Below are 26330 nucleotides of genomic sequence, written 5' to 3'. Positions count from 1 at the left end.
TACTCATTTATTTTTCTTTTTTATTTATTTCTTTTTCAAATTTTTAAATCTCTAAATTATTAAATAAAAAAAATCATAAAATCCTTCAATTATACCATCCAAATCACTTCTTTCCTTTCTTCTCCTAAATTTATAGTCCTTAAATAGAATATACATCAATATAAAACTCATTCAAATAATGCATCAACGGTAAATATAAATAGTTCTAAAAAAATGTTTAATTTCAAAATAAAAGAAGACAAAATTACTGTTTTTTATTTATTTTAATTTTTTACACATAAATCAGTTATGTAGAAGAAATATTTTTGTGATTACTTGTCATAAATGTTAACGATAAGATTTGAATCTAGAATCATTTATTTCTCCCACACCTATGCTAAAACTTTTATATGGTGGTGGATGAATCTAATCATCTTTCTACTTTACCCACCACATGTAATCATTTTGTTCAAATTTAGTTGTTTTCAGTGCAAGCATCATGGAGAATAATTCAAACTATTGACTTAATTTTTATTGTGATCGTATAAAAATTAAATGTGATCCATTATTTAATATTCCATCCATTCTATTTTAAATATCTTATTTATAAATATTTTTTTGATATCAAATTATTTATCGTTTAAGAATACTACTTCCTCTAATTTTAATTATACAAAGAAAAATAAAAAACTTCGATACCATTAAATTTATTAATTACTGTGACTGTTTGTATATTTTTTACGAATATACCTTTTATAGAAAAGTGAGACATTAAATACTCTAACTATTATTTAGAAAATAAATATTGAAATTTGACAAAATAGTCATTTAAATAATAAATACATCTTAAAAGTTATAATTTTTTTTTTATAAACAAGATTTAAAAAATTAAAAGATACCTTCACGATAAAAAAATGTTTACTATTTTATTATAGATGGGGAAAAATCGGAGAATTTCATTTTATCTTTTGGAGATGGAATATCTAGAAATTTTATCTTTTGAAGATGAAATATCTTCTAGATGGAAAACACTTTAGACTCTCTAACAGAGTATTGAAATATGTCGACTTGATTTAGAATATCATGCATAATGTCTTATCTATTAAAAGATATCTTATAAAGAGAGGTGTGTTGTTGTATCCTTGATGACCTAGGCATATGCCCTTGCATCTCACATGTTTGGTTTCATTCCTGTTTGGGAATCAAGTTTGATAATTCTTATCAAGTTTGATAATTCTTACCACTCTTTTCATAGATTAATTTGAATGTTTTATTTAATCTCTTTTTACGTAACTATATTTGATCATAAATCATTTTGACTTCAGTCTACTTTTAATGCCAATTAATTTTACAAATTAATTTATTTTAAATCAATTTTTATCTTCGTATAACTAAAATGTTTTAAATATATATTTGTGAGTAGATTTTTTAAAGAGTTTTAAAAAATATAACTTCGTAATTTATTTTAATTTTAAAATATATCTAAATATAAATTTAACTCTTCAAAATATTTTCCTTCAAAACTCATCTTACAAATACATTATATTCTAAATGAAAGATTCAAATTGTACTATCAACTTTGAGTGGAATCCAAATACTTTGGAGTGATAGAACACCATGAGATGATCCATACATAATTGTCCTTATATACCCAAAGATGTCACACTTCCAGAATTTTTATTACATAATAATAAGTAGAATAATTTCCTGAAAAGAAATAGCTAGAATAATTTCCAACGGTGTGAGTTTTGTCGTTTTGTTCGCTATATATCTAGTTGTAGTTTTTACCCATTCTCTCTCACTTACTCTTATCATCTCCCACATACTCCTTTTAGTAGCATTATTATTATTATTACTACAATAATAATAATAGTAACTTGTACTTAAACTCTGACCTCTACTTTTAAGTTTTTCTCATACTTTACGGGTCCAATTCAATTCAAATCCCTTTCTCACAGAAACTCTTCCATCTGTCACCGTCCGATACCTCCTTCTCCACACAAATCTCCACCGTTGATTAACTCCTTCTCCCACTATGTATTCCACACACCCTTTTCCTCTTTCATTCTCCGATTGGCCGGTTCGGCGGTTCGGTCCCGATCCAATTGGCTCGTTTTCAGTGTCAAAATCTCCCCTCTAATCTTCTTCCACAACCACCATCAACTCCATCGTTCATCGCGCTTAATCCACTAACTAACCTTCTATTTTGCGGCGCTACGTGTCACCCAATCCGAACCAACCTCTTTTCTCAGCTTCGTAACCGATCCGTAATAACAACTTCACAAACAAACAAACCCGAACTCTTTCGTAACCGTCTCAACAAACTACCCGAGATCTTCGGTAACCGTTTCACAACCGCCTTAACAAACTTCCCGAGATCTTCGATAACCGTTTTCGTAACTGTTTCAACAAACAATCCTAGATCTTCGGTAACCGCTTCGCAACCGTTTCAGCTATGGAGGAAAAAGCCGCGTGCGGCGGCGTTGGTAGGACGAGCACGAAACTTTCCGACGTGGTTCTCGACTGCGTGATGCCGTACATCCACGACCCGAAAGACAGGGACGCGGTGTCTCAGGTGTGTCGGAGATGGTACGAGCTTGATTCGTTGACGAGGAAGCACGTGACGATTGCGTTGTGTTACACAACGACGCCGGATAGACTCCGGCGAAGGTTTCCTCACTTGGAGTCGTTGAAGTTGAAAGGGAAACCTAGGGCGGCGATGTTTAACTTGATACCGGAGAATTGGGGAGGGTTTGTTACTCCTTGGGTGAAAGAGATTTCCAAGTATTTTGATTGTTTGAAATCGTTGCACTTTCGTCGTATGATTGTAGCTGATTCTGATCTTCAGATTCTTGCTCGTTCGCGATGTAATAGTCTTCATGCTCTTAAGTTAGAGAAGTGTTCTGGATTCTCCACTGATGGACTTTACTATGTTGGTCGCTTTTGCAAGTAAGTACTTTTTTTTTTTTTTATAACTGGAAAGTAACTTTTTTTGTTAATTGATTAAAAAGGTTTTAAGCTATGAAGCATTTAAATGTAACACTTACACGTCCACACTCAATAGAAGTCATTTAATTAAATGTAAGATATTGCATTGGTGTTAAACAATGACACATGTTATATGAAGTGTCAATGCTAAAAATAGATATTTTAAGTGGATTGCATTGTAGATAATAATTATGACCAAATCGTAGTCACAAATACATAAAATTCTTGATGGTACGCATATATCTGGTAGTATACCTATTCCTAAATATGAGAATAATAATACACCATATGATCCTAAATATAACAAAAAAGTTGAGTTATTGAAGGTTAATGTATTTGGTCCAATACAATGGTTTGTGAGTTTTTCATATATTTAATGTTTTTTGGGAGTGCTTGGTTTCAATCTTTCTATTTATTTTTTGGGAGATTATTTTTTCGTCTGTATTTTAGGAAATTTCAATGCTTCATTTGTAACGCCATTTTTTACTATAAACCCGGGGTGTTTTTATTTGTTTTGAAAATCCTCTGTTTCATTAAAAAAACAAAAACAAAACTACTCTGTTCTGATGCTGTTATGTTGCATTTAAGATTGTTTAGAAAGGAAGCTTTTTTTCTTTCCTTTGTCTATCCCCTTTTCATAAGATAGCGTGCCTCATTTTAATATATTATTATTTCACATTCACAATTCTTGTCGTATTCAATACACAATCCTTAATATTCTAGAGAACTGGGATCAAATGCGACTTACTAACTTACATAATAAATCTTGATGTTGCAGTCTCTAAATCGCATTAAACCTTGATGTTACAGTTGATATTCAAATCTGAGCCTTGAGAATGCAAATGTATTCTGAAACTCTTGATGGAGAGTTTTGTTGTCTTTGTCACTATGTGTTCCTATAAAATGAGTGGACGGATCTTAATAATGTCAACGTTAAACTGAGTTATCTCATTTCATTGCTGGAGTTCACTCCAGCTAATGAACAGAACATTTTAGTGATTGATCATTGATTAGTAGGACTGAAAATGATGGAATTATTAGTTTACTATAACTGTTCACTAAAACTACGCTGACCAATTCCGTGTAACCTGTTAGCAACATTATCCTGAAAGTCCTCGTAGTCCTTTGTCTTGTATGAAAGTTCAAACTTGACTTTTTCATTTGATCTGCAAAAAACCAATCCTACTAAATAATTCATTAAAAAATCACCTTATACTTTTAACCTTTTGTCTTTTCCTCTCTTCTCTAGATTTTGAAAAATCTCTTGTACTAGTATAGTTTGAGTTTGTCATCTCAATTTCTTACCACATTGTTTTATGTTGGATTTTTACTACACATGATTCAAATTTATGGTATATGTCAATTCAGTGAGAAGTCACAAGTTGTCTTAGTTAATATACTTAACTTCTAATCCTTGCACATCTTATTGTATTATTGTGTTTGTGACTGCTTTATTCTCTGACTTACCACCAAACACTTTTCTGCCTATTTTTCCAAGCTGTCTTATTCTAAGCATATGCTCCTATAACTCATTAATCACTTACTTTTGATTGTTACGCCTTTTCACGATAATTAGCTTCTTTTTTTTTTTCAATCTTGGAGCTTCTACTCTAATCACTAGTTAAAATGGACTCTTTGCAAAGATTGCTTCTAGTGTAAAGGCTCATTTAGGCTCTGTTTAGATAAACATCTTAATTAAGCATTTATTACGTAAACATTTATCATATAAGTGTTTATATATAAATTATTTTTATAACTAAAATAAAATAAAATGAAACACTTTACATATAAGTTTTAAGCTATTTTCATAAGTTATCCTTGAAATCTTGTGAAAATAAACTCTAAATAGTTTATAAACATGTATAATTTTTTTTTTAAGGAGTTTTTGGTCTAAGTAATTTTTCAACTGTATTGGTGTAAGTAATTTATTATTGGAACTTGTGACTTATGCTTGCTTTTAAATTAGTGATTACTGATTACTAAACTGTGACTGAATTTTCCTTTTCGGCAGGAATTTAAGAGTCTTGTTTATGGAGGAAAGCTCAGTTGTCGAGAAAGATGGTGAATGGCTGCATGTGCTTGCTTTAAATAATACAGTTCTTGAGACACTTAATTTTTACTTGACTGATATTGCCAATGTCAGAATTCAGGACCTCGAACTTATAGCAAAAAATTGTCCCAACTTAGTCTCTGTGAAAATTACTGATTGTGAAATCTTGAATCTGATGAACTTCTTCCGATATGCATCTTCTCTAGAAGAATTTTGTGGAGGTTCCTACAATGAAGATCCAGAAAAGTACTCTGCTATATCATTACCAGCAAAGTTAAGTCGTTTGGGTTTGACGTATATTGGAAAGAATGAAATGCCGTTTGTGTTCCCTTATGCAGCAATGCTAAAAAAATTGGATCTTCTCTATGCAATGCTAGATACGGAGGATCATTGTACATTAATCCAGAAATGCCCCAACTTGGAAGTCCTTGAGGTAAGATTCTAGAACTTTCTCTAGTTAAAATTTGCACATCCTGCAAATCCTTGCTATGATTCTTTTAATCTTTAGTTTGGTTGTATTTCAATTCTAGTTTTCTAGCCTTCAAAATTTATCCATCTACCTCTCCATAAGTTTGCTTGTATGACTACAATAGTATCGGCTATATTTCACACAGTTTTAAATTGCGCACCAATCCTTGATTTTGTAGATAAATATTGTGGATGGCCACTATTGTAGTCATACAAGCCTCCAAAATCTTTATGTTTTTGTTGCAATTATGGTTGTAGATTGCAATTCAAAACTATACCACAAGTATTAACATGCATATTGTATTGATTTGAATCTATATTTGAACAAGGAAACATGAAACTATAAAAATAATAAAATACAGTGAAATGGATGTGGATATAAATTTTGAATGACGAGGACTACATTTGAGATGTTAATAATGAACCAATAATATTTTCCTCGTGGACAGTCAAGGAATGTAATCGGAGACAGAGGATTAGAAGTTCTTGCTAGCTGTTGTAAGAAGCTGAGAAGGCTAAGGATTGAAAGAGGCGATGACGATCAAGGAATGGAAGACGAAGAAGGCATTGTTTCCCAGAGAGGACTAATTGCCTTATCACAAGGCTGTCCAGAGCTTGAATACATGGCTGTTTATGTATCAGACATCACAAACGCATCTCTGGAACACATCGGTACTCACTTGAAAAACCTTTGCGATTTTCGCCTCGTCTTGCTTGACCGTGAGGAGAAGATAAGTGATTTGCCACTTGACAATGGGGTGAGGGCATTACTGAGAGGTTGTGACAAACTTAGAAGATTTGCCCTTTATCTCAGACCTGGAGGCATAACTGATGTCGGCCTAGGTTACATCGGACAATACAGTCCAAACGTGAGATGGATGCTACTCGGTTACGTCGGCGAAACCGATGCAGGACTGTTGGAATTCTCCAAAGGTTGTCCAAGTCTTCAGAAACTTGAAATGAGAGGGTGCTCATTTTTCAGCGAGTATGCACTAGCTATTGCTGCAACTAGGCTAACATCTTTGAGGTATCTATGGGTACAAGGGTATGGAGCATCACCATCTGGACGTGATCTTTTGGCAATGGCTAGACCATATTGGAACATTGAGTTGATTCCTTCTAGACGTGTGGTTGTTAAGAATCAACAAGATGAACTTGTTGCTGTTGAACATCCAGCTCATATTCTTGCTTATTACTCACTTGCTGGTCCAAGATCAGATTTTCCTGATACTGTTATACCTTTGGATCCTGCGGCATATTATTAATTAGACTGTCACTAATGGTCATTTTACAACCGTCTGGTGAAATTTGAATTCCTTGAGGTTATAAAGCTAAACTTTTACCATTGAATTAACACCTCAAGTGATCCTGCAGCAGCATATGTTGACACGTAAAGTTGTATATACAAATTTTTTCCCTTTCTTCTTTTGAAGTCCTTTTGTTTTTCATTTGAAAATGTTGCTTGTAAGTGGTTGAAGTGTTTTTTTTAGCTTTAGAGGGTTTCAATTTTCACTGTAATTCCTAGACAATAGTCTTGCAATAAGCTTGTGTTCTTTTTTGTGATTCAGATATGCTTCTATAACTTATGCAGCTAGTTTTCCATTGAAGATGCTCAATTTTGTGAATACAAAATTAAGGATTGTTTTCATATGTTATTTATTATTATTATTAATGTTATTCTTCTCTACTTTTCTTTTGCATATTTAATTTGTAATCTTGCCCTTAATTTAATGTGTGAGATTTAGCTTTCACTAGGGTATCAAAATGGTTTTGCCACACGTGTGAGATTTGCTTAGTGTGGTGGACCATTATTTTTTTTTATGACTAAACATCATATTGAAGAAGACAAGTATCCATAAAAAATAAAAAAATCAGAAATTTTTAAGGTGGTTGAAGAATCCAGATTTTTGCTTTATCTAGTGGTGGAATCTATGACACATGTTTGTGTTTCTGTTCACCAGACACAATTAAATTAGGAAAATATCTTTTGTTATTGGCATCAGTGCGGTTACTGTTGTCACCACCACAGCTTCAATGTCACCCATCACCAATGCATGAAAAAGAATAATATGCAAAATTGAAAAATACATACATGGAGTGTAGCTATAATAGTGTGCTTTTTAAAAGGTTGACTTATATAATTCTTTAAAAGCTGCAAAAAGTTGGGAGTCTCCATTGTAACTATAATGGGTGTAGGGCAAAAATAAATACATGAGTCTCCAATGATAGTTTTGCCATTGAATAATTCTTCTCTTTATATCATTGCCTAAATTGTTGTATCAAAATTTAGAAAGAAGCTTATTTCAAAAAAAATAATATCAAGGAAATGAAACAAAATTGTTGTTGGTTATTGGTTGTTCATACCGATACCCATGCAAAAGGAATAAAAACATAATATAGATAATGATTCTGTTTGTAAAATAGCAAAAAGTGTATTACTTATGATAAAGTTGGTACTTACTCTCTTAAAAAAATTATACAAATAAGGTATTGGGCTGAGCTTCCCCACCCCACTTACATCCACCATGTGCCTGTATTTGGGCAATGCAAGTAATTTGTATCCCGGCAGATATTGTAGAAAATATTGAGTCTGAAAACAATAAATATTAATTAAAATATTATAATTAAAATTTTTAAAAGTCATATAGTTGTTATTAGAGTTTAACACAATTCGTACATAGTAGTAGATGAATTGTAAAAGTTAAAATTTCAATTCTCATATGTTTTATAATTTTCACTAGTCACATAATTCACACAAATTTTTAGAACTTCACACAATTTAATTAAATAAAATATATCCAATTTACAATTTTTATTTTTGTCGAAAATTTTCTTCTTGAAAAATATATCAATTTTTTTATGTTTAAATATTGTTTCTCTCCTATAAAAAATACATATTATTAATTAAAACAATTCAAAATTAAAAAATAGTATAACACTATATCATATATCAATGATTAATATGTAATTTTGTCTGTTTGATCGAAATTAGTTAATTTATCCTCTGATATTAGATAGTTTATGTATATATAGAATTTGTTGTATTAATTTTATTAGTATAAATTCTAAGAGATGGAGAACAAAGAGATCAACATAGGTGGAGAGAAGAGATGCAATATGCAGTTAGTTTATCAAAATAGTTAATAATCTATCATTATTATTTTAATAATATATTGTTATTATATATTAAAAAATAATTAATAATATATAATTATTATATATATAAATACAAAATAAAAAATACAGAAAATGTCGTCCCTGCCCGCTCCTAAAAAATCTGTTTGTCCGTATATATTTTTATATACATTATCATAATTTAAGCATATAAGAAAGATAAACATTATCAAAACAAAACAACATATTAAGTTAACATCTGTACCGAATAAAATTTATGTTAGTATTGTATAGTATAATTGTTAACGTCGATTTTTTATTTGATAATCTCTTAGAAAATCAACAAGGAATGTCTACCATATAATTTTTTTTACTATAATGAGTTCATCATTAAAAAAAAAAAATAATAAAGAAAATATAATCTATCTCATCTCAAAATAATAAAAAATATCATAGTATACATTATATATTAATAAAAATAGTAAATATAAGCAAATACAAAGGACCGTCAAGGTACTCTAATACCATTCTAAAATTATCAAATATCAATACAAATACTAATATTAATTTTAGTGATCTTATATTTGGTTCTACCCTAAATTTATCTGCAATGATACTAAATGAATTTCTATTATTTTAAAACCTATATTTTTCAATAAAAATTAAATTGATTTATTTTATTATCAATTAAAAATAAAATGTTAAACAAAAGCAATTACATTTACTTCAATAAATAATTTTGTATTCTAAGATGTTAAAAAAAAAATTAAACAAAATCTACAATTTTACTAAAATAATATTCTGGACTTTAAAAAGATCCTCATTTTAAAATTATATTTGTACTAAGGCTCAATAGGTGTTGGGCCAAATCAAAATAAATTCCCTGGATAATCACGTGTGTGAGTATTTTTGACATCCTACAATAATGTAGACTAAGATATCTTTCGGCTGGTTATTAAGTGGATATACTCTTAGATGATATCCATCTACACATTCTTAATAACAATATAATACACAAGGAAGTTGTTATGCTGCAATGCATTTTAGTAACCCTTCAAAAGTGTTAGGGAAATTTTCGAAATATATTTGAAATTCTCTAATATCTATATTAATGTAACAAAATTAAATAATTTAATGTATCACTTGGTTAAGTGGTTGTAATGTTTGAGTTTAATTTAAATCAATGCATCTATTAAGTTATTAAAAGTTACAATCTTTCTCAAAAGGTGTTTTCTTTTACCAATTAGTATGAGTTGAAGAGTTGTTTTCTTTCACCAGTTGGTATGATACTTTAGAGACATAAAGAACACAAAATAAACAATAAAAAATTCATGTTACATGAGTTAAGATTATGTCAAAAATATTTCTGAGTTATTTCTTCTTTTATCTAGTGCACGAGAGTAAACAAATGAACTTTATTATGTAAACTATCACTAATCGATAGAGTTGATGTGAATATGCAATTTACCTCAAGGATTCCAAAGTATTCTAAAGAGGATTCTCCGATTAACCCGTTTGCATCCAATATATATAGATTGGTAGGGCGAATCGAACCTAAAACTTAGTATAATACACACGCATTGCAGTATATCCCCAACAAAAGATCAAATAATCTTTAGGTTCAATTTATCATTTTATTTATGAGACTGCAATTTCGTAGAAGAAAAATACTCATATGTGACTATGGTGAAAAGTACATACAATTAATTTATAAGCGAATATGAATTACATTTTTATACTATAGAATTTAAATGATTATGCAATTCGGTGCTAATTTTCTTCATCATAATTGATTATTATAAAAGATTGAATTTGCATTCGGTGCTAATTTTCTTCATCAAAATTGATTATTATAAAGGACCGAATTTGCATTTAATGAAATTGGTTCAATTATTGTAATGATGTAGCACTAATTTTATTTCAAGGCTTTGCTATGTTAGTGATATAGGTTGTATACGAAAGCACCATTTTTGAATGTTCAGTTTACATATTAAAATTAGTTAAGTTTAAGTTTTAATAAAATACAAAAGCAATGCGTGTTTAAATTTAAAACTCAAAAGTTGTGTTTTGCAAAGTAGACGAAATCCTATAATATTGTCTTGATGGTTAGAATTCAAGCATAAAATTACATGTTTTAGCGTCGTACTTGATGCATAAAAGTTCACTATGCTTCTTGATTGATTTTTATGAGTGATGGCTTGCCATATTCTTAGAACAATACATACATACAAAAATTGTACTCTAAAATTTGTTAAAAAGAAATTGTGCATAAATGAAATGTTTTTATGATATATATAAGGCTTAACAATTTAAGTCTATATATAATTATATATATGTTGTATTTAAATGCATTGATGAGTTGCTTTTACTTGTACATGAATTCTAGTTTTATCATTCTGTGATAATTTTCAACATATAAAGCTTATATGTTAAATTTAACATGTAATAGAAGAAGATTCATATATACATGATTTATAAACTACAAGTTTGAGAATTTTATTAGAATGAATATATTTGATTTATGATGTATATTTGTATGCTATTTTATTTTAAAAGTAGTATATATTAAATTGTCATAAATATCAAGTTTATGGTTTTAATGATATTGTGTTTCATGCAAGAAGTCTTAAATTTAGAATTGATTAACTCAAGTTATATATGCATGATAGTATGAAAGTAACTATCAATTTCTTGCTTATTTTGATATTAAAAATAATTTGGATATATATTTTAAAATTATTGTAAGTTGACAAATGTTCATGGAAGAAAGTAACAAAAAGTCTTAATGATTTTATTCATTGTTTGTTTTCTATTGTAATACTTATTTGGGTTTACCATAGAACATATTTAATATGAAACTTAAATTAACAAATATAATTGATGATGTATGTATTAGTTATAATATAACTATGATTAAAAAGTTTATTTAATAGAAATAAAATGAATTCTTATTTGTTAAAGAGTAGATGACTTAAAGGTTTGGACCCACCTTATGATATTTAACTATGAGAAATTTTTATGATCATGTTTTGTTAGCTTGTGTCAATATATGTTTAATGCATTCAATGTATTATATCTTGGACTTGGATATATTGAAAAGATAATTAGAAATTTAAATGGAAATGCTTATTAAATATAGTAAAAGATAAAATGACATAAAAGTTTGTATATGTGATAATTGATATGCTTATTAATTGTATGTGATACAATATGACGGGATTAAATGACAAAAGGGTTATAGTTTGGCCATAGTTGGTCAACACTATAAATAATATAAAAAGTAATCGGATGTTTGATATAAGTCGTGACTTGTACCAGACCTGATACAACATAGGTTGTTGGAAGGTTAAGTCGGTATGCAAACAATTTAAGGAAAGAACATTGACATGCTATTAATAAAGTATTAAAATATATGAAAAAAACAATTAACTATAGTTTAATCTATAGTGGATATCCTTCAATTTTTGAAGCATATACAAATGTCATTTGGATAAATCATATTGAGGATCATGCTTCCACAAGTGGATGGATCTTCAACCTTGGAGCATATGCAATTTCTTGGGGTTCAAAGAAATAAACTTGCATTGCCGACACCAATATAGTTGTATAATTTATTGTTCTAGCAGCAGCTAGTAAAGAGGTTGAATGACAGAAATTTGTTGTATGAGATACCAATTTGGTCAAAGTCAATAGCATCAATATCCATACATTGTGATAGTCAATACACACTATCAAAAACATATAGCCAAGTATATAATAGAAAATCAATACATGTTGGTTTAAGACATAGCTATGTAAAGAATTTAATTGAGTGATATCTACAGTGTTTGTAAGAATTGAAAAGTATCTTGTAGATCCTTTAACGAAAGGACTGACAAATGACATGATGTTGAAAATATTATTAGGGATGTTATACAAGCTCATATCTAGATAATCACCAATGTTGGAAACATCAACTCACACTTGAGTAACATCAAATCTTGAGTTCAATGATGAAAGTACACTATTAGAGTGATTGAAGTACTTGACAATAGATACATTCCAAAGGATAAAAGTATTTGGAGCATAAAATAAAAGTGGTAGGATGAAGTCTCCTCTTAATGGACATATAACATGTATTTGTTGGAATGTATAATTATGAGTGCATTTCTGATATAGTCCACCTATATGAGAATGAAGTGGGCCGCTTCATAGAGTTCAAAAGCTTAACTCTTAAATTCTCACGAAAAGGATATGAGACACATGGTCTTATCAAATGTGTCATTTTTATAAATGTCTCATCTAAAGCTTAGTGTGATACATACGCTTTGGAATTTATTTGTGCAACCTTTATCATCATCAAGTTTATCCTCTTTTTGTTCAAGATTTGTAGCATACCCCCAACAAAAGATCCAACAAAAAGTTTTTTGGCTTAATTGCAGTTTTGGTCCCCCTATTTTAGCTGAATCGCGAAAGTAGTCCCCCCATTTTGTTTCTCCCCAGTTTTGGTCCCCCAAACATAATTTTGGTCAAAAACTTGATGAAATTTCATTTTTTAAAGCCGTACTACACCATTTATAATCATAGATTCCAGGTACAATTGTTGCAAATGAGATTTTGAGGCATGTTGTGACTTAAATAAATGCAAAAAAAAATGAAATTTCATCAAGTTTTGGATCAAAATTCTGTTTGAGGGACCAAAACTGGGGAGAAACAAAATGGGGGGGACTACTTTCGCGAATCAACTAAAATAGGGGGACCAAAATTGCTATTAAGCCAAGTTTTTTTTATTCAAAAGTTATTGTAATATTACATCAATATTCCCATAAGTTTGTTAACGTAGCATTTGAAACTAAAGATTAATTTTCATATGATATCAATATAAATTTTTTTAGTTGTTTTTGAAAAAATATTTAGTATGTATATATAGCTATATAAAAATATAGTTTAATAAATATTTAATTGTTAGTAATAAATAAACCTCAATAAATAAAATTAATATGTGCACAAAAAAAAATTTTTTACGTTAGTTATATTTTGTTAGTATCATTTGTTGATATTTAATTGTTAATTATAAAAAAATTACAAAATATTAATATTTTGTACTTAATAATTAATAGTGATAAAATTTAAATTTAAATAAAATATTTATTAATGCGGTTTATATAGGTTATCTAAAGCACAATCGAGTTATCATGAGTTTAGACTGTACTAAAAAGTCCCATTCTAAATTTAGACTTAAAATTGATGTACAAATCTTGTACTTTTCAAACCTCCCACTATTGTGTGAGATTCTACTTTTGTGTGAGATTCTACTTTTCAGACAGCTCAATCGAACTCTAAACTTTTTTATTATTCTACTTTTTAACTCTCTCACCATAGTCACCAAATCACCTTATATCTCATATGAACCCTCTAGTGTGTGAGATTCTACTCCAATTTACACTCTAACAAGATTTCTTATTTTATCCTTTCGATTTTCAAGATAATGAAACTTTAATTAACATTTTGAACATTTTTTTTATCAAAGGGAAAGAAAAGGACAAAAAAAAAACCTAAGAAATCCACTGCCTAAAACACCCCAAAGGTGCTCGCAAGCAAGAAAGTATACAATTAATTGAAGTTCAAGTATCTCTCTTGATCCCTTTTAAAATCAACTCAGTTCTATTATGACAAATCTCTTAAAGGATGAAGTTCATATTTTCATCTAGGATAGTAGTAAAATGACAAATAATAATTTGTCCTTCTATATACTTTTGTTTTAAAGAATTAAAATTAATACAAATAACTTTCCTTCAAATGTTAAAAATTTCAAATTATAGAGTAATGTATTATTGGATACAAATGTTTGCATATACAAATACTGTTATGTTTATTTTTATATCTATTAACTAACAAATAGTTTAAATAATTAGTTATTTAATCCGCATATATTTATTAAATTATCCGTCTATCGGCAGATACTCAATTATGTTTTTATTTATATATATAATTTTTTTTTTCTTTTGAAAGATTCTATATATCTTGATAATTAAGACTTCATTAAAGATATAATATGGTTCACTTGGCTACCTCACGCTTTGGTTATTATATGTACTCTTCAGATAAAACTTAGAGGCCCATAATGGTCCAAACAAAAAAAACAAGTCCATTAAGTTGTTTCATAGGTAATAGAAGTGATTAATTAGTAGAGTGCTTGTTGTTGATAGGAAATGTTTAATTCAAACTGTTTTTACTATTATCAGTTTAAGGGAGGGATTGTTGAATAACATAGCATTTTCTTAATCAGCTAGATTAGTTGATAGATGATTTTTTATAGTCATATTTTTTTAGAGAATAGTCAAATGTTAGTTAATAGTAATTATGTTAGTATTAAGAGTTTGAACTCTAGATTTGTTTTTTCTCACAAATAATAGGTACATCTTGGATAGTCTTTAATTTCACAAGCTATTAAGAATTATAAGATTTTTTCTGATATTATACATTTATTATATTTTGGGTATAGATTCAACTTTTCTAAAAGGCATTAGATATAATATTCACCTACAGTCCATCAGTGTAAAAAGTGTTATACAGTCGACAAATCAATACCATATATATATATATAGCTCTAAAAGTAGTTATGGTTAAAGTAAATATATATATAGCTCTAAAAGTAGTTATGGTTAAAGTAAATATTTTTAATCATTCGATAGTTTTGATTAATTGACAGTGTAAAAATATTTACACCAACAGTATATAAATTAAAGGATTCATGAGTGAATAACTATAGAATATAAAATAATTAAATTCCTTTATTAATGAATAAATCAACCATTATACTATATGTAGATGCTGATTTCTTATGAAGACTAGATATACATTAGTCTTTTCCAGGATCAGAAAACATTATGCACTCTTTATTCCTAGTAATAGTGTTTCATACCAACAAAATTGTAAACACTGCACAAGTTATTGGACTCGCTAGGAAAAACAAAGAATAAAAAAAAAGCATGATGCTTCACAAGACTATAGAGTAAAAGAAAAACAGTACTGCCACCACATAAAAGTTTAATTGGACAGTCCAAAAAAAATATGAAAGAAAAGACATAATTGGATTGGTTAAGAAATGTGAATCAAATTGGCATATGCTTACATGAATCTGCCTATATTCTGGCCCAATGAAGCATGTGATTCTAACTAAGTGGAATGCAAACTCAGATTCTACTAAAAAAAGTGATTCTCATAAAAAAAAAAGGTCAACTTGGCCATATTGCATTCACAAAGAAAACAAATGATTAATAGCAATCTCATTGATATAAAAAAGTTTACTGTAAAATATGCTTCTCAAAATTTTCAGTGGAAGTGCTTAAATGAGTCAGCCACATGAGTGAATGACCTGGCTGCTCAAGATATATAATTTTTTTGTTGTGCTTGCTTACATGTATAATTAGTATTTTAATTTTGGAATATCTAATAAGCTAATTATTATTTGTTATAATTTGGACCTATCACGTGGAAGATATTATAAATCAGCAATTTTGAGGGTTGTTTGACTATTATGGGTCAACATTTGCGTCAATTTTAGATGTTATAATTTTTAGAGGAGGATTAAGATTCTATGCACTTTTGTCAAATTTTGTGGTCATACTACAATCAATAGATTTTGGTTGTTGAACTAAGATCATATAGTTTTTTTTTTACTCTACTGAATTATATTTAAAATATAATTTAAGATACGAGTCACATGATCTTCATTTAACGATTATGATTTACAATTATCAAAATTTGAGCTTAGAGAATCCAAATTTGAGCTTAGAGAATCCAAATTTGAATATAGACTTCTCATTAGAAGCAATTACAAATTCAAAGTGATAACCATAACATATAATTATCAGTGATGTTTGTCATGTTGCTTTTGAGACTTATTAGCATGCCTAAATGGGACATCATATGATGCAAATTGGTACTCCAAAAGATAGACATGATCACTATCATAGTTAAAAGACAGAGAGAAATATAAAAAGCATAAAAGAACAAGTCTATTCCAAAAACATCATATTTAAGGATTGAAACATTATTGCAGCTTCCTTAAGCTTCAAGTCATCTACATTAATCCAACATAACAATGCTTTAAGTAGTGAAATTTCATTGTTTTTGAGCATCATAAGAGTTGGAAATCACAGTGCATGAATACCAAAAACAGCTCCTTTATTGAAGTCTCTAGAAGCCGCCGTCGCCGCGAAACCCGAAACTTTCATCTTAGCGTAAGCTTCATGAAAAGAGCAGTCATAAAGATCCTGCCCTTGAATTTTAAGGCTCTTGGAAGTGAAATCATCACTATTTGGATTGAAAGCCATGAGTGATCCATCATTGCAGTGACTACTACTCCAACCCATTTGTACTTTTGACATGTTAGGATTAATGTTCTTATTTGATGAAGAAGTTTGTGTGAGACTAAGAGTTGTTATGTCATGAATGCTTGGTCTTCTTTTATCTTTTCCTCCAGAAACTTTTTGCCTTATGTAGTACTTCTGTGCATGGCTTGCTACTTGTGTTGGTGTCTTTGTGACAACAAAATTGCGAGATATGTTTCTCCAATCTCCTTTTCCATACTTTAGAAGTCCCATCAGAAAACGTCTATAGTTTAAAAGAGGAAATTTAAACAACTCAAATAACAGTTATATCGATAGATAAACAGATAGATATAGATTAAAATCAATAAAAAGTACTTTATAATATGGATAAAGTCATACAACTTATCAAAACTCATGATCAAATTATAGTATTTAAAAAAGGTCAGCAACATCAAAGTTTTTGATGTCTCTATGAAAATAGTGCTAGCATGTGATTGTTATGTTTCTCAATCTCACGTATTGCAACATGTCTGTGATTGTTGCCACAACTGCAATTAAAACGACATTCTTCATTAGATTGACACGCATTAAACTCCTCTAATGAGTAGTATCAATTGTTGATAAACAAATCAATCATAGATAGTTAAAACAACAGTACCGTTGATTCTCTCACTTTATAAGAGCAAAATTCTATTAAAAAAGCAGCAATCAATTGAAACAACTTTGACAAGAACAAAAGAAAGATACAATTAAAGACTAAAGATTGATGAAACTGACTCACCTATGTTCCTCTTCAGTCCAAGGAACACCTTTCTTCCTCTCATGATCAGAACCTCTAACACTTAAAGCCCTTCTTCTACTTCCATCATAGTTGTGATTATCAACAACCTCAAAGGTGAAAGAAGATGCAAAATAACCAGGAAGAGGAACATTTCCTGCTTCAATTTCACACACATCTTCTTCCAATTCTCTATATTGCTTAATCACATCAAACACAGTCTTACCAGGAATCATCTCAGCCACTTTTATCCATCTATCAGGTGTATCCTTATCATATATAGCAAGAGCACTTTCAAACTTTTTGTTATCTTCTTTTGTCCATTCTTTCTTGTAACTCTCTTCAACAAACCAATTTGAATCCAACATAGAATAAGGAGAATAAAGGGTTTCCAAATCCATAATATTATCCTTAAACCACAAAAAGGTTGTTTTTAAAACACAAGAGAAACACAAAAAAAGAACAAATTATAGAAACTTTGATTATAAGAATCTTTTTTACTTGTGATGATGATCAAGATAAAGTTGAAAGAATCTATCAAATTCATGTACACCTTTTATAGAATCATAGAGAATCTTGATGAAAATCATGATGTGCTAGAATTTAGTGTGAGTGTGAGAGTAATGAATTTTGAGACTAAACATTTTTTTTTTTATAATTTTGATTAAACCAAGAATTTGATAGCAACTAAAACCAACACCCTTTTAAAAAAGATTGAATTTTTGAAGTGAGATTTAAAAATTGAGCACCACAAAAAAGAGATAGAAGATGTGGAAATATAAGAACACAAGAGGAAGAGGGTGAAAGAAAGGGTGTAGAAAGCTAAGATCCAATAATGAAAAAAAAAAGAGAGATTCTTTTCAATCAAACAAAGGAAAAAGATTGATATATAACTATTTCACTTTGTCGTTTCTTCATGAGGAAGCAACTATAAAAGCAAAAATGCATTTACACACACATATAGTAACATACATGTATTGAGAGTGTAGAAATTAGTGTAAAGGATTGGATTTGGATTTCTTCATAGTTATGAAGTGAGTTCAATAAGAAGAAATAAGAGAATTTGATTTTTGGGGTGGCTAATTAGTTAAGATAATATAATAAGGTTGACTGAAATTATAGTGTGACATGAGCTAGTAGGTACTAGGTTGTAGCTATAAGCCTATAACTAAAGACAAAGTTTTGTCCTTAATTATAGTATTCAAAGGAGTTTAGATTATGATATGGAACAAAAAAATAGTAAAATATACATACTTTTTAGGGTAAAGTATAAATTTATAATTCACATACTGATCTATGGTTTGAAGCTAATGTCGTGCAAGTATCAAATTAACCTTAATATGGTGGGTTGTGTTGTTATTATATTTTTTTAGAAAGAAAAAAAAAAGAACTAAAAAAACCCAAATTAAAAAATATTGGAGCTTAATAATGATGATAATAATAAAGAAAAAACTAGTGTCTTAGAAGTGTATATAGATGAATCTTAACATTACATTAACACTAATATTAATATAATCTACACATTTTTAGAATACTCGTTGCTGAAGCACTAATTAAAGAATTAGGATTTTTAGTTTTTTTATTAGAAATCACAAAAAGAAAAAATATATAACAAAGGGATACTACTAGGGGGTACAAAATCTATTGTCTTGGTCCGTAAGCAATTAATCGAGTTTAACTATAACTTAAACAAAATGGAAACATCAACGTGGATAGAGACTCGACTGAAGGAGGGACTAGGTTTGGGTTGACTTCGATGTCCCATGTCTCATCCCTTTAATTAGAGAGGACACGAGGTTAAGAAAATTATTCATTAGATAGACAATATATTTTTCGGTAATAATATGTTGAAGTTACTACATCATATGTGTTGTTTTATTTTTAGTGGAATTATCAAGCGATTGAATAATCGTTGTCCTGAAGCTTACTAAAGCTTGTGTCTCACCCTTATGGGTAGTTTGATTGGTCTAAAGAACATTCATATGTATAACTTTTGTTGTGTTCTTGACACAAAAGGAAGGGGGTTGATTCAATTTCATACATGGGACACTTTTTTGGTATAATTGTATTTTGTGCAGTATTATGTGCTTACTACTATTTGATGCCTTAGGTCAACTCAATTTTATCTTGTGGTAGATTGTGTAGAAGTCTATTTTCATTAGTATATATTACTGTTATATATGTTATATATTGTGCAACCAATTTGACCTTATCTTATCTTGTACGAAACTGTTATTATTAAACTTATACCTCATCGAATTTTATCGGATTAAAGATTAAAGTTTAGTCTAAAAATTAGTCTAATATAATTTTAGAATCGAGTAAGGGACATATCCTCTCTTTGTATACCTTTAAATATTACCTTAATCTTTGTATACCTTTAAATACTACCTTAAAAAATCAGGTGGCCTAGCCAAATATCCTTATATTAGCGCAGGAACATGGACAAATATCTCCTATAAACATACATATTATATATTATATTCCATTTAACGCGTAACACTTCACAATTCATGCATTTTTTTATTTGTTTCATTTAATCATTATTTTTTGTTTCTCTTTGTAATATACTATGGACTAAAACGAAAACAAAAGTAAGTGCATTACAAAGAATAAAATTTAACAATGAAGACTGAAAAATATAATTATTTCGTTTAAAAATATACTATCATAAAAAATACAGTTATGTTCCGTCTAAAAATATACTTACAAAAATATGCTTCTAACTTTTTAAAAGTATGGAGTGCAAAAAGAAGCTCTCTGATAACTATTGTAGAAATTTGAGTGTCCATGGCTTCCCTTAAACCTATGCCTATTTTTTTATTTACATAATTGTTTGCCGATTAAAAAAACCATATTAAAGAAATGCTGACTAACAACTAGTTCAATCCAGGGGCAAAACAAAGTAAGTTTGTAAACAAGTTTGCAAAATACCTAATCCCAATGAGCTGCATGAACAAGACAACACGATTTACCCAACACTAGATCTTATGATTGAATATTAATAATAATGATTAAGATAAGTTGTATGCTCAGCCACTACTGTTTTTTTTTTACTTCATTCAAAAAATGCCCTTTAACAACAAGAATAATTAATTCTTAACATACAAAATGGTAAAGTTGAAAGAAATTACGAGAACGAATTTCCATACTACAAAACATGAGACTACATTGACCCACTTGATATAAATCATATAACAACCAGTTGGTTTTATAGTTATTTTTACATGAACTCAATAATTGTGAAATGTTGAATCATTAATTTCTTGGCATGTTAACAAGATTGAATGTAATGAACTTCAAATGTCACGGGTTAACTTCAAAAAGTGTGTAAAATTCAGTACTTCCTCTTTTCTTTTGCGCGCTTACGAGAACTCTGACCTTGGATCTTCCACTTTTCATTCCCGCCTGGTCGTCTATGCTCTTCAATTTCTCGAACCTTCCGCTTCCTAGAAAAGGAAAGAAAAAAAGTTGCTATGAGGTAAAGTGCCTAAAAGCTTAGGAACAACCAGGAACAAGTTTCTAATATCAATAAAGACACTTTTTTAATGCATTGAATGCTATTTCGAACATAACCAAGCAAACATGTCTTCCACTGCTTAAGTTACCTGTAAGCTGCAAGGTTTTGATCAGAAAGGAACTCTTCTGCAAGTGTTGCTTTCCTCTCTTTCTTATTTAATCTTCCAGAGAAGTAGTCCACTGAAGTTTCTTCAACTGTTCCCACCTGATCATATTCAAATGACAACAAAATCTTAAAGATGTTCATCATAAATCGAATTTTAATGAAACATTAAACAACCCTGAACTTGCCTGAAAATACTTCGGAAGAGCCTTCTTTTTTGACTCACACCTCTTGTAGTGCCGTTTTGGATCAAGGACGTCCCTCAACTGTGAACATAAACCAATATATACATATTAAAGTGTAAGAATCATATTTCCCAGAAATGAAGGCATGTGAAATTGTGTCCACGATAAAATTAAATAGCTTCACACAAATTGATGGATAATTGATATCCAAGTTGGAAAATATTGTATAAATGTCTACAATTATTTTAAAATGTTTTGACATAAACCAGAACTTGCCTGAAAATACTTCGGGAGAGCCTTTGATTTTGACTCACACCTCTTGTAGTGCCGTTTTGGATCAAGGACATCCCTCAACTGTGAACATAAACCAATATATACATATTAAAGTGTAAGAATCATATTTCCCAGAAATGAAGGCATGTGAAATTGTGTCCACGATAAAATTAAATAGCTTCACACAAATTGATGGATAATTGATATCCAAGTTGGAAAATATTGTATAAATGTCTACAATTATTTTAAAATGTTTTGACATAAACCAGTGAACAATGGTCTTAAACATTTCTTAATACATTCTCAATGTACACATCCATCAGCATTGTAGTTTATGTCACAATGTAAGGAAAATCTCCAGAAGGCTTTGAAGGCCGGCATCAATATTCTAACCAACAATATTATAAATTCAGTATATAGATCATGGAAAACCTTCAAAAAAACTACTCTCCTAAATTTTCATCTCTGCAGAAAAGCAGTATCCTGCACTCGTTTTTCATTCTTTCTTATCGTCTAGGATGCTAGTGCACATGTATGTGATACTTATCAGCTTAATCAAAGGACATATCACATCATCATAATGAAAATGAATATATTCCACGTCATCTTGGAGGGAGGGGGATAGAAGATAATGTCAATTACATTAAGTAACTTCAGCTCTCTCTGCAACTCAGGGGTGATGGTTTGAGCCGGCATATCAAACCTGGTAAAGATTTAAATATAATTAGATAATTCCTAATATGGTTTCCAATAAAAAAAACTCAGAGAGAAATCAAAGGAAATATATAACTAAATTCAGATTAATAAACTTATATTGATTAAAAAAAACCTACCGCTAAATGCACAGTTAAGTAGTGTAAAAAAGATATAGACAAACAATTAAACAAAATATTTCTACTTTGGCTGCATTCACAAACAGTAACTTGCTTTAGATCATAATTTATTTGCATACCAACTTTTCCCAGCAGTATCCTTAGCTTGCTCTCTCATTAACTTGTTTAATTTTCTTGGATCGTTCGGAGGAACAAACAGCCCATTGATTAATTCTGAATTGGGTTTCCAAAGGGTGCTACTTGGTGCCTTGGTTTGAGATTTGGCATGAGATGCATCATCTGTAGTCTTTGATCGAGATGGAATAGTAAACTGTGGTTGCCATGAGAGGCCAATCACTGGCTTTTTCTCTGCCATTCCTGAATCAAAATGAAATGCACAGTGAAATCTATAGGCCTAAAAAATTCAAGACTCGAGCTGGATGAAAATTCATAAAACTACATTAAATAATTCACAAAATGCATTGGAGAAAAAGCCAAATATTAAATCATGTGAACTAAATAAACCTAAGGCCTAATATGACTCTTTAGATGGCAGAATCTATCAATGATTTCAAAAGTGGGGACAGGGATGACAAGAAGAGGGAAACCTTAACCTTAAGAGTTCATTGTGATTTTGGTAAATTAATAATTATTTTACAAAACAGAATTTTACACACAGATGGAGTTAGTTTTATGATGGTGCTTATGGGACTATGGGCAAACAGGAAAAAGAATTGTTAAAAATTAGTTAGCTATATTTTTTAGTATTTTGTTTCTTTTAAAACATTAATCAGATTCTTTCACAAGCTTTGGGAGTTCGATGCTCTATTGCCCTCAAACACAAATTTTGGGTAAAGTACATTCCTCTTCCTTGGGAGAAGCTTCAAGTTTACTGTTTTCTCTTCTGTTTCAAATATTATACTCCCCTCTATTATACGATAGATTTGTGCAGAATTTCAATTCATTTTAAATTTTTTGTAAATGAACTTCTAATTAACAATTTTTCTCTGTCTATGATACTTAGCAATGAAAGCAGCAAGGTTTTGGATATATCAACTTTGAAGCTTTAGAAGATTAAATTAAGAATTTGAGCAAATGCTGAAGAGTTCTTTTCATATTCTGAAGTCTTAAAATCAAATAGCAAGTGTTCAAAATTAGCTCTTGGTGAAATCAAAAGTTGCATCGAGCAAACTGGTTCCAAGGAGAATATAGTCGACGACTTGTAAGAGGTTTGTTTAATTTAAATTAATTAAAACACAGGCCTTTGACCATCCTGACCTGCTTCAGGCAGTGTCGTCGAATAGCCGCCATAGCGGCGTTATAGCATTAGCGTAATTTGAACAAATAGATATTGCTCTGCAATACGCTATTTACTAGAATGTGTAGTTAAATAGTTGCTATTGCATAGCAGAATTTGAACAAATCGTTACTACTCCACGATACACTATTCAGTACAAAATATTGTCAAATAACCGCCTTAGCAGCACTATAGCACTGTAGCTTAGCGGAATTTGAACAAATTGCAATTTTCTTTGACAACATTACTCCTATACCATCCTATCCTATATCATCAATCAAAACATATCAGAATCAATTTTATTTTCCTAAGTGCTTACCAAAGTAATTGCTATCAGAATCAATCAAGTGAACTATACTATTCGACATCACATTAAATTAGCTGCTGCATATACATATTCCTACTATTAAGGATGTTATTAGAGAGCTTAATTTAAGTTTTGTAGCTAAAAGATTGTAAAACTCTAGAGTTAACCTAAACTCATGAACCCTAGCAAACTCAATTAGTAGCTAACCTAAACGAGATATTCTAATATTAAAAATAATATTAGGAAAATCGTGCCGCTTTAGCGAGCAATTGCAGCGCGAGTAGAGTGCGTTGCCTTTTGCTTGCAGGTGCGGCTATGGAGGCTGGAAATCACGCTGGAATCGTATCCTAGCGCGCTCTAGGAAGGAAAATACAGAAAAGAAGGAAAAGTTGTAATTTCTCACAGTGAGTGGCGGTTTTCTTTGTTCCGACGAGCAAATCCGGCTTGGTTTTCCGGCGAGTTGAGTTCAGTAAGACCACAATTTGTTGTTGTGATGAAGCTGCTGAGTTAATCGTCGTATAAAACTATAGGGTTTTAATTGTTTTTATTTCTTGAATATAGGGTTTTAATTTTATATTTTTTATCAAAAGGATTTTAAATGTTAAAATGTGCTTTTTCTATCTTAGTGAATGACGACGACGGTAAAGTGTACTGGGCTTGGGATTAGAATTTTGAAATGTGCTTTTTCTATTTTACTTTCTACCCCACATTTTATACTCCTATCTCAAATTTTACACAAAATACCTATTTTAGTTTTTTCTTGTTTATCCCACTAACTTGGGTTCGGGAAACTTCAAAACAAAATTTGCAACACGTAAATGTTCACAAAATTCGAACTTCGTATATAAAAAATACTTTTTAAATTTTTCGGATTATAAATATTTTTAAAATATTCAAACATTTTATTCCAAAAAAACTTGTTTTAAATTTTCTAAAATTATTTATGTTCTGAAAAACTTTAAAATTTTCAATTTTTTTGAAACATAAAATTTGAGTTTTTTTAAAAAAAATAAAAATAAAATTAGTTTTATATTAAAATATGGAGTATGAGTATAATTGATTAGACATAGGGTAAAATTTTCTAGAATATTTCTTATATTTTAAATAATAATTTAATCATTGACAAAAAAAAATATTAATTTAACTTATATACACCGTTTGGTTAATAAAAGTTGATGTACTTGATCTTCAATTTAGACTAAAAGACATTTATTTTTTTGACTCACTTTCTCTTATATTTGGAATCGGAGGAAGTACAAGTCAAAAGCTTTAGATTGAGATTTCATTATTTTTATATCTATCTTATTATAAATCATTTTTAAACATCAAACTAAAATCGACTATGTGATCTTGGATTTGTACATATTAAGCATAAATTTGTTAGTCTTTTAATGAGTGAAGAAGATGATAATAATGGTGGCATCTACCTTTTACTCCAAGACGCGAAAACAAACAACGTTGTATCAAAACAACGATCAACATAATGTTGCACTCAGACGATGATTTATCTCAATAAAACACGAAATAAAATTAAATCAATCTTAAAACCACTTATTTAAATAAGTTGATAGAATAACACGACTTAGAGGGGTGATTTCGGATCAAAGCATTAATTTGGTCCATGAACTATCACTTTCACTTCATATTGGTCCCTAAACTATTAAAAACTACTAAAAAAATCCCTAACTTATTCCTCAATTCAAATATGTAGTCCCTTCAATTTTCTCATCTAAATATTTATCAATTGACTATTTTTTGGTTGTTTTGTCATTAAGCCGTGATTTTAAACTGCATTCGCATACAAAGTCATTGCAATTGCAAGCATTGTGTTTGTTAGATGAACCACTACAACTGAAATATTACAGTTGTATTATGCGATGTAGTCTACAATTTAAAATTATACTTTAAATTATGAAAAGAAATTAACTAAACGAGTAAACCAATAAGAACATCATACCAATAAACTAATTAAACTAGTACACCAGTTATTCTTTTAGGTGGGTGTTTTTATCAAAAAATCTATCTTCACATTTCACTTTTCTATTTGAAACATTCTTTTAAATTTTCAACATATGTATAATTAATTTTAGTTTACTAATTCAATAAACTCTTCTAACTTAGTAGTTTACGTAATACTTTTTA

General features: G+C 29.6%; 3 protein-coding genes across 4 annotated transcripts; 1 reads left to right on the top strand and 2 right to left on the bottom strand.

Annotated features, from left to right (window-relative positions):
* Positions 1-2294: 2294 nt before the first annotated feature.
* LOC101492486 (coronatine-insensitive protein 1-like) lies at positions 2295-7133 on the top strand. The gene is made up of 3 exons (XM_004490895.4): positions 2295-2928; positions 4979-5450; positions 5935-7133. The coding sequence occupies exons 1-3, from the start codon at positions 2435-2437 to the stop codon at positions 6748-6750; spliced, it is 1782 nt and encodes a 593-aa protein (XP_004490952.1). The 5' UTR covers positions 2295-2434; the 3' UTR covers positions 6751-7133.
* Positions 7134-16575: 9442 nt separating this feature from the next.
* On the bottom strand, positions 16576-18767 carry LOC101492144 (transcription factor DIVARICATA-like). The gene is made up of 2 exons (XM_004490894.4): positions 17696-18767; positions 16576-17197 (listed from the first exon to the last, which is right to left on the bottom strand). Exons 1-2 carry the CDS (start codon positions 18091-18093, stop codon positions 16738-16740), a joined length of 858 nt encoding a protein of 285 aa, XP_004490951.1. The 5' UTR covers positions 18094-18767; the 3' UTR covers positions 16576-16737.
* A 2074-nt stretch (positions 18768-20841) lies between these two features.
* Positions 20842-24732, bottom strand: LOC101491816 (rRNA-processing protein fcf2-like). 2 transcript variants are annotated; one of them, XM_073364885.1, is made up of 7 exons: positions 24592-24732; positions 22725-22962; positions 22415-22475; positions 21797-21853; positions 21503-21523; positions 21301-21416; positions 20842-21141 (listed from the first exon to the last, which is right to left on the bottom strand). In XM_073364885.1, the coding sequence occupies exons 2-7, from the start codon at positions 22958-22960 to the stop codon at positions 21030-21032; spliced, it is 603 nt and encodes a 200-aa protein (XP_073220986.1). In that variant the 5' UTR covers positions 22961-22962; positions 24592-24732; the 3' UTR covers positions 20842-21029. The 2 variants fall into 2 exon arrangements, with proteins under 2 accessions (XP_073220986.1, XP_004490950.1); XM_004490893.4 differs by lacking the exon at positions 21503-21523 and having other exon boundaries at positions 21776-21853.
* Between the last annotated feature and the right edge of the window lie 1598 nt (positions 24733-26330).

The sequence above is a fragment of the Cicer arietinum genome, chromosome 2 (assembly GCF_000331145.2).
Source record: "Cicer arietinum cultivar CDC Frontier isolate Library 1 chromosome 2, Cicar.CDCFrontier_v2.0, whole genome shotgun sequence".
NCBI lineage: Eukaryota > Viridiplantae > Streptophyta > Magnoliopsida > Fabales > Fabaceae > Cicer > Cicer arietinum.
The sequence above is the reverse complement of the archived record's forward strand: the minus strand, read 5'-3'. Positions and strand labels throughout refer to the sequence as shown.